Source organism: Canis lupus, chromosome 9 (assembly GCF_003254725.2).
Source record: "Canis lupus dingo isolate Sandy chromosome 9, ASM325472v2, whole genome shotgun sequence".
NCBI lineage: Eukaryota > Metazoa > Chordata > Mammalia > Carnivora > Canidae > Canis > Canis lupus.
Genome location: NC_064251.1, coordinates 6,115,623 through 6,125,000, shown reverse-complemented (window position 1 = coordinate 6,125,000; position 9,378 = coordinate 6,115,623). Strand labels below are relative to the sequence as shown.

The 9,378-nt window shown below is 43.4% G+C and overlaps 1 protein-coding gene and 1 long non-coding RNA gene across 2 annotated transcripts in view; one reads left to right on the top strand and one right to left on the bottom strand.

Moving 5' to 3' along the window:
• LOC112672786 (uncharacterized) overlaps positions 1 to 5,500 on the top strand; it is a 7,671-nt gene extending 2,171 nt beyond the window's left edge. Inside the window, exon 3 of the long non-coding RNA XR_003144507.3 lies at positions 5,223 to 5,500. This is a non-coding gene — a long non-coding RNA (uncharacterized LOC112672786). The remainder of the gene's footprint in view (positions 1 to 5,222) is intronic.
• On the bottom strand, positions 3,992 to 9,286 carry ATP5PD (ATP synthase peripheral stalk subunit d). The gene is made up of 6 exons (XM_049114582.1): positions 8,411 to 9,286; positions 7,251 to 7,381; positions 6,684 to 6,780; positions 5,506 to 5,577; positions 4,331 to 4,393; positions 3,992 to 4,182 (listed from the first exon to the last, which is right to left on the bottom strand). Exons 1-6 carry the CDS (start codon positions 8,411 to 8,413, stop codon positions 4,051 to 4,053), a joined length of 498 nt encoding a protein of 165 aa, XP_048970539.1. The 5' UTR covers positions 8,414 to 9,286; the 3' UTR covers positions 3,992 to 4,050.
• Positions 9,287 to 9,378: the final 92 nt, after the last annotated feature.

Below are 9,378 nucleotides of genomic sequence, written 5' to 3'. Positions count from 1 at the left end.
TAACATTTGTTCTGGGATCAGTTGATGTGTTTTTTTTTTTTTTTATTTGAAGCTTTCTTTATAGTCTAACATCATCAGTTCCTAGTATTCTGTTTATATGACACAGATTTTACTATATAACCTATTAAGTGAGCCTTTTTATTATAGTTTGCTATAGTCTCACTGTTTTGCAAATGCCAAAAATGAGTTAAAATCTTTGCAACTGTTGTTTCTAGCATTTTTTAAACTTTTTTGCTTTATGTATTTTGATGCTTTATATATTTTAATTTTTTTCAGCACATCAAGGTTCCAATAGTTTTTTCATGTTGGTTATTCCCTTTATTAAGAATTACATTTGACCCATTTCATGTTTTTGTCTTGAATTCTACTTTGCTAGATAGTAACTCTACATTGTTGCCCATCCTTTAAAAATGTGTTACAAAAATTTTCAAACATACACAAAAACAGAAAATTGTGAATGAACCAACCTAGATTTACCAGCAGGATTTTTTCACATTTGCTCCATTAATCCCTTTATCCTTTTTTTCTGACATTTTATTTTTTTTAAGATTTTATTTGGCAGAGAGCGAGAGCACAAGTAGGTGAAGCAGTAGGGGAGGAAGAGGCAGACTCCTCGCTGAGTGGAGAGCCAGAGCAGGGGAGGATGGGGCTCATCCCAGGACTCTCGGATCATGACCTTGAGGTGAAGGCAGATAGGACCGACTGAGCCACCCAGGTGCCCCTTCTGAAGTTTTTTTTTTTTTTTTAATTTTTATTTATTTATGATAGTCACAGAGAGAGAGAGAGAGGCAGAGGCACAGGCAGAGGGAGAAGCAGGCTCCATGCACCTGGAGCCTGACGTGGGATTCGATCCTGGGTCTCCAGGATCGCGCCCTGGGCCAAAGGCAGGTGCTAAACCATTGCACCACCCAGGGATCCCATTTTTTGAAGTTTTTAAAGTAATCCCAGACATCGTATCATTTCACCCCAGAATACATTCACATACTTCAGTATTCATCTCTTAATTATTTTTACAGTTGATTGTTGCAAATCAGAATCCAATTAAAGTCACACACAAGATTTGGATGTTGGGTCTTTTCAGCCTCTTTTTAACCTAAAGCTGCCCCTGCTTTCCCTCTTACCTTACCCTGCACCACTGACTTGTTAAAAAACAAAGGTCAAATGTCCCATATTTTTAATTTATCTTTACTTCATAGTGTCATTTAACTTGTTCTTCTATCCCAGGTATTTCCTCTAAATTGGAAGTTAGTTTCAATGCCTCAATTAAAGTCAGGTTCAACTTTCTGACAAAAAAACCCAAAAAAACAAAAAACAAAAACACCTTCCAAACAGTGCTATGTTTAATTTAGTGTATCAGAAGGTACAGGAGATAGGCTTGGCATCAGAAACGGATAGCCTGCTCATGGTCAAGTTCCTCAACCTTTCATGTAATGGTTTCACCCAGTGAGGAGCTTGGCCTAAAAAAAACTATTTCATTAGGAATTACAAAATAGTGACTTTTCTGATGTTACTTTTTTCCACATTTATTGGCTTGAATACTTTGTGAAGAACTTTAATTATGTCTATTAGTTGAAATAGTTTATTTTTTAAATATTTTGAGAGAGCAAATAAATAAATAAATAGATTTTGAGAGAGCAAGTGAGCACACAAGCAGGAGTGGCCGGCAGAGGGAGAGGGAGAAGCAGGATCCCCACTGAGGAAGGAGCCCAGTGCGGGGCAGAACTTTGGGATCATGACCTCAGCCGAAGGCAGGTGCTTAACCAACTGAGCCACCCAGGTGCCTGAAATAGTTGTTTTTTTTTTTTTAAGATTTTTATTTATTTATTCATGAAAGACAGAGAGAGAGAGAGAGAGAGAGAGAGAGAGAGAGAGAGCAGGCTCCATGCAGGGAGCCTGATGTGGGACTCAATCACAGGACCCCGGGATCACGCCCTGGGCTGAAGGCAGGCGCTCAACCGCTGAGCCACCTAGGCGTCCCAATACAGTAGTTCAAAAAGGCAGGATAAATGCATATTTTTTTTCCTTCAGTGCATTTTTTGAATGAATTGGAACGCTTGATACCTTTTTTTAAGGATGGACAGCTTGTGATTGGATTTTGGGTTGACCCAATGCCTTCTAATAGGGGGTCTTTACTAATTCATAATTATCTTAAGTATGTTTGGTTCTTTATTTACGCTACTTTGCTGATTTCTATCTTTAACTCTTGGTATATAGGATGCATTTTTCTCTGGTAATTTTAAAAGCATAGTCCCATTTTACTAGTGATTTTTAATATTTTAAGTTATCTCTACACCCAACATGGGGCTTGAACTCACAACCCTGAGATCAAGAGTCACACACTTCACTAATGGAGGCAGGCAGGCATCCCACTAGTAATTATTTTCAACGTAAAATCAATGCATGCTCAATGCAAAAATTTCAAACCACCCAGGAGACTATACAACTTAAAAGTGTCCCAATTCTACCCAAATGTCTTGGATAGAGAGCATGTTCAGTTGTTCACTGGTATCTCTTCCAGTAAGTCTTCCAAAGGTTCTCCCTCCAATGCTAGGGACTCTTGTTACCAAACTTCCCAGGGACGACTGTTGGGTCCTTCCTTGAATGGGAGTTCTAACCACACTCCAAAAGCAAACTGAATGTTTTATTAGATTCCTCATGTTTCACTTGTCTGAATCCTTCAATCTTCAGAGAGATGGCTCAGTGCCAATTAATTCACAGTGGAGAGGGAATGTGTGGTATTCATTTCTGTTTTGTACATTAAAGGCACACCTGCATCAGACTGTTGTAACTAAAGCACCTCTCCATGGAACACATCTTGGCCCTCAACCACAATTTATCTTCAGCATAGTGCCTGCCCGTATGATCAGGGGTGATGGGGCCCAGGCTCTCCTCTGCTTATGTCATTTAAGACCACACGGCTTTCTAGGTACCCTCAGCCATCATTGCTCTTCTCCATTAGTCCATCTGCCATCTTTGTTAGCAATCTCAAAAGACTGTTGGGTCTGTGCATGCTGCCCTTCCTCTTGCAGGTTTTTCCTACAGGATGTAAGCCTTATCAGGTCAGATGCCTCTGCTCAGAACTCCTGCTCACTTAGAACCTTCCCGGGTTACCACATTTAATTTTCATTATGATCCTGAGGTTTGTGAATGAGAAAAGGCAAGTCCTAAAACAGTAAACAAGTAGTTTAAACAAGCAATTAAATGCTCAAAAAGAGAAACTAATGATGTAGTATGGCTAATTAACTTAAATTAAAAAAAATTTTAAATGCTAAGAGTAAAGTGGGAGGCAGACCAGATCCTCTGACTTCAAGGGCAATAGAATGCTTTCTACCATCTCACCTTACTTTGTCTTTTTTTTTTTTTTTTTTTTTAAGTCATCTTTACACCAAATGTGGGCCTCAAACTCATGACCCCAAGATCAGGAGTCACTGTGCTCTACCAACTGAGCCAGCCGGATCAATAGTATGAACATTTTTAAACAAAATGATGATATTGAAATAATTTTCTATGTTCAAATACAAAACTGTAATGTTTTAACTCTGCAACAAAATGTCCTTTCATACCACATTTATGCTGAGGAACTGAAGCACAGAAAAGGAGATCCCTGCTTGCCACTCACCCTGCTGTTACATCTGCAAGTTGGACCATCTGTCTGTCCTTGTGTTCTGACTTACTTAGAGACAAGTACAAGGAAGCAGTGCTTAGAAACCAGTGGTTTGAAAGCAAAGAGGAAGCTCAAGAGAGTAGAGGATTCCTTTTTAACATAGTTCAGTGAAAAGCACTGTCATCAGCCCTATTGTTGTTTGTTAAGATATAAGCAGCCCTGAGGGCTAACTGGCTCCTACACACTCTAACCATTAGGTAACTACACCAGCACATACCTGTAGGCTCATCTTTCCATTTTAACAAAAAGTCCACTTCTAGTGAGGGCATCTCAGAGTTGTAATTATCTCAACTGCAAAGGAGCCTCAAGACACACAACACCGTATCATTATTTTTAATGTCCAATGTTTATAATATGAGGGCCGGGGCTTTCTCCTCAACTCAAGTTTATAAATTTTCAATTGGCTTGTGAGGCCAATAGGGATACTTCTTCTTGTCTAATTTGGTTTCTGGGAAGACTTCATTCAGGTCCTCAATGGTCATCTGATCAAATGGAATTATGTTCTTCATCTTCTCCAGCTGAAAAGAAGGGAATTGTGTCAAGGTAAAACAGGGCCACAGAAATGCAAAAAAAGAATCCAAGGTAGGTTACTGCTGCTAGGTGAAAGATGGGTGGCCATGAAAGAGAGAAATCATATTACATGCACAGGCCAAGGCTGATCCTTACCTCTTTTTCATATTCTTCAATCCTGGCCTTTGAGAGGGACAAAAACTCAGCACAGCTTTTCACCTTGAAGAGAAGGGAGATACTGTTTTGAAACCAAGTTGTACTGTCCTGACTCTGAGGCTCCCAAGACAAAAGTCCCAGAGCCCCACACTCTTGCTTTCCCACTCTGTATGCAGAATATGTGGCTGTCCTGACTCCAGAGGGAATGCTGGCTTTGGGAAGCAAACTACAGCTTTTCCTAAATGCACAAAGAAGCCCATACAGGAGAACCAGCTTACTCTAGCAGGACTAAGGATTGTCAGCAAGTTATTCACCTAGGCAACCTACAGAGTGCCCGTGTTTCACAGACTAAATGTCAGGACAAGCCGCCTGATCTCCTAGCCAGATTTCTCTTTTGGTGGAGCCACCTGGGTTCCCACATTTGACTTGGCTTTCTCTTTTTTTTAAGATTTTATTTATTTATTCACAAGACACAGAGAGAGAGAGAGAGAGGGGCAGAGACACAGGCAGAGGGAGAAGCAGGCTCCATGCAGGGAGCCCCACGTGGGACTAGATCCTGGGTCTCCATGATCACACCCTAGGCTGAAGGCAGTGCTAAACCGTTGAGCCACCCGGGCTGCCCTCTTTTTTTTTTTAAGACTATTTATTCATGAGAGACACATAGAGGCAAAGACATAGGCAGAGGGAGAAGCAGGCTCCCTACAAGGAGCCCGATGTGGGACTTGATCCCAGGACCCCAGGATCATGACCTGAGCCAAAAGCAGATGCTCAACAACTGAGCCACCCAGGCGCCCCCCACATTTGGTTTTCATACTTTCAAGCATATAGTTAGGTATTTGAATACTACCTTGGATAATTTCCCTACCCAATTCTAACTCCTTGTTTCTAACAGCTTTGTGGAAGTATAACCAGCAAACAATAAAATGCACATACTGCAAGAAGGCTACTTGAGAAGTTCTGATATACGTATCCACCTGTGAAACCATGACCACAATCAAGACAGTGAACGAATTTATCAGCCCCCTCCCTCCCAGTCCCAGGCAACTACTGAAGCACTGTCACCATAGAGTACTTGCATTTTCTACAGTTTTATTTTACTGCTTTTAATTCACTCTACCTTAACCTAACTTCTAATGTAAGAAAACTTTAGAATAAATAGAGTCCAGACTACTTACATCTTCTTTTTCCTCAGCATCCACCTGGACAGTGTATTTATCCTCTGGCACAGGAACCTTCAGGGCATTAAACTACAAACACAGGGACAGTTATTTTTTTAAAGATTTTATTTACTTATTCATGAGAGACACACAGAGAGAGGCAGAGATACAGGCAGAGGGAGAAGCAGGCTCCCCGATTCAGGACTCGATCCCAGGACCCAGGGATCATGACCTGAGCCAAAGGCAGTAGCTCAACCAGTGAATCACCCAGGTGCCCCAGGGGCAGTCGTTATTAATATACTGGGGAATCCAAAGAAAGGGCTCAAACCCACCAATCCTTATAGATAAAAACACATTCTCCATTTCAAGAGGAAACCAGTATGCATCTAGCTAGCATGCTGTAGTAGGAGTATTACCCTGAAAACAGGAACTCAAGGTTCTGAGTCCTGTCACTAACTGGACAATTATTATGATGAGCTTCAGTTTCTTCATCTGAAAAGGACAGCTGGATTTTGATGACCTCAAAAATGGCCTCCTAGAACCTTGTACTCCTGAAGAAACTCTGACTTCTCTTTCAAATGAAACCCTAATGGACTGACTGGCAGAAGTAATGTTTATTTACCCCATGGTGATGAACACAGTCTTCTTAGAAGACTGCTTAGTCCTACAGCCCACAATGAACACTGTACCTGGCAGAGAGCAGTTGTTTGAAAAGCTCTGCCAAATGAATAAACAAATAAAATCTGGATACTGAGGTTTAACATGTAAATGTCAGGAGACGTTCAGTGGATGAGACATTAAGCCAAAAAAGAGCAGAAAAAGGAGGAAAATAGTGAAAGGGTAGAAAAGATGTTAGGGAGACAGGTGAGGGGCTAAAAAATAATTGAGAAGACCTGGGATGGAAACTTAACTCCACAGCCCTGTGGCTCCCTGATTAAGGCTATACTGGACTGTTTCTTTGGGTAAGAAACTTGTTGAATGAAGACGTTGAATTCTCTGCACATATTTACCATATAAATCTACTACCTCAAGACTTTTGATCACACCCATCTTTCCTGAGCTTCCTTTGGGATCTGACTGTTAACAGCACCCTTGTTTCCATGCTGTCATCCTGCATGTGTAATTACCTACTGTTTTGCTCCGCACCCACAAGCCACACTACAAGACCAGTGCATTAGCCACCTGAAGTCTCTCACCTTCTTCTCAAAGTCATCTACCAAGCCAGCCTTTGCCACATTGGCCTTGTAGTAAGCCCAGTCGATAGCAGGTGGTTTCTCAGGAAGAGTAGCCAACCTGCTCACATGGAAAAGCAGAAGTTAATATTGTTCTATGAGCAAGAGAAAATTCACACAGTACTTTCCCTGTTATCCCTATGGCCTAGAGCTATCATCACACTTTTCTCTAGGAGGAAGATCATAGAATGTCAAAAAACTACTTTCACTTGGAAAAATGCATGCATTTTTTAAAAAGATTCATTTATTTAGAGAGAGCTCGTGTGCTTGAGTGGGGGGAAGGGACAGAGGGAGAGAATCTCAAATAGATGCCCTGCTAAGCAGGGAGCCTGACATGAGTCTTGATCTCATAACCCATGAGATTATGACCTGAGCCAAAACCAAAGTCAGAAGCTTAACTGAGCCATCCAAGCGCCTCTATGCATGGATTTCCTTATATCAGAAGACCATAAGGAATTCATATGTAATTCCAAATCACTGTTTTGCTTCCACATTCAGTAGCAAGGAGGTCCCTCTCAGAATGGTACTGACCTGGAGGTAAGCATCTCATTCCAGGATTTCAGGGAGTTGGCAATGGCCTTCTGGTTTCGGGGTATGATCTCCCCAAAAGCTACCCAGTCAATGGTTTTTAGAGCAAGTTTTCGCCCAGCCATCTTGAGATCCTGGAAAATAAAACAGGTCAGATCACAACAGGGCTCTTACTGAGAATCCTCTAAATGGCACCTTAAAAACATGCAAATCTTTAGAAAGTTGATCAGCATTCTAAGAGCTTGAGGAGTATATTTATAAACTAAAAGGATAGGGATCAGGATTACTAAATAAGGAGGAAAGTTTAGCTTTTCAAATTCAAGGGATGCAACCTGGCATATAACCACATCATTTGCCCCGAGGCTGTCCCCCTCTATTCTCCAACTCCTACTCAACTGTAAAAGCCCAGTTCTCTAGTGTTTGCTCTTCATGTACCTTTGGAAATACTTCTAGTTGTACGCATTGCATAAAAGTGATCATTTAAATACATTTCCAGTCTGATTGCATGTGTTTTACTCACATTACCCAGTGCATAGAACCTAAACATATATGCAAGTTTCAACAAACCTTAAATAGAACAGAACCTAGGCCAGAATTTCCTCACCTGAAAAATTGAGATAAAATCAGCCCTTCTTACCTTAGAAGGCTGTTAAAAGTACCAAGTGAAATTGTGCACATCAATCTGCCCTACAGTCTTACCAAGTTTCAGGGGCTCTCCACCCACTCCCTACCTGACTGATAACACCTGCGCTTTCTTAATTTTTTTTTATTTATGATAGTCACAGAGAGAGAGAGAGAGAGGCAGAGACATAGGCAGAGGGAGAAGCAGGCTCCATGCACCGGGAGCCCGACGTGGGATTGGATCCCGGGTCTCCAGGATCGCGCCCTGGGCCAAAGGCAGGCGCCAAACCGCTGCGCCACCCAGGGATCCCATGCGCTTTCTTATTTATTTCTGATTATCTTCTGCAGCACTAGCACATAACCCCGTTTTTTTTTCTACCAATACCCTTAACAGAGGTATTCAGTACATATGTGAATGTGAAAGAAAACGGAAAGTAGTTACAGCCATTTTTTTAAAACTAAGAAAATCAGAAAATTGACTAAAGTTAAGATCAGTGTCAGACAGTGGGAGAAAGACTGAAATGTCAAAGGCCTTTACACACCATGGGGTGGATCCCAAAGGAGGTGGAAGAAATTCTCAGGATCTTAAAAAAGGAACTAGTCCAACACCTGCCCCTTGCTTCCCCTCCCTCTCAGCAACAGCCGGTTTCCAGGAATGGAGGTGATGGGCAGATGACTTTTAAGTAACCTCTACACCCAAGGTGGGTTTCGAACTTAACAACCCAGAGGTCAAGAGTCGTATGCTCCACCCACTGAGCCAGCCAGACACCCCAGCAGGTGCCTTGTAAAGACGCCAGAAGAATAAGCGCCCTTACAAGACTTTTCCAAGCACCAGTGCAGGTAGGCTTCGTAGATGATGGGATTTTTGTCCTTTATTTATTGCTGAATCCCCAGCGCCCAGAACGACAGTCAGGCAGGCGCACAGGAGGTGCTGAGTATCTGTCGAAAGGATACGCGGACCCTGCATTCGAGGAGCCCCGAGCGCTTCGCACGCTCCAATGTTGGAAGCCTCAGGAGAAGACCGAGTGTCCCCTCAACAAGTTAACATCATCTCGGGGTCACGTTTCCCCCAGCCCCCAAACCGGAATGTCGATGTCGGCCGCGCTGGGGACGGACCGAACGACACAAGCTGTGCGGAACGAGACCCGGGTTGGAGGAGGTCAGAGGAGGCAGGGTCACAGCCCGGCGCCGCGACCGCGCGCGGGGGAGGGGAGAGGACCGGAGAGCGCAGCAGAGCGGCGGTGGCGGCGGCAGCTACACCCGGGCGCTCTGCCAGCCGGACGACCGCAGGGCCCGGCCTCCTCGCCGGGAGTGCGACAATGGTCGACGCGAGGACTGCAGAGGGCAAAACAGGGCGGCCCGCCGGTGTCCGGGACCTGCGCCCCGAACTCCACTCACCTTCACCGACCCCGGCGGCCCACAGTCCACAGCAGCAAGGGACGGAAGTGGGTCACCGGAAAGCGTCCCTGAGCCAATCCCAAAGCCGAAGGGGCGGGCCTTGCTGCTCAAG

What these genes read in the sequence shown, in the direction of transcription:
- ATP5PD (XM_049114582.1), bottom strand. An exon ending in TAGATGACTTTGAGAAGAAG is followed by an intron (nt 5,578 to 6,683) that starts GTGAGAGACTTC and finishes CTGTGTTTGTAG; the next exon opens with TTTAATGCCCTGAAGGTTCC. An exon ending in TTGAAGAATATGAAAAAGAG is followed by an intron (nt 4,183 to 4,330) that starts GTAAGGATCAGC and finishes CCTTCTTTTCAG; the next exon opens with CTGGAGAAGATGAAGAACAT.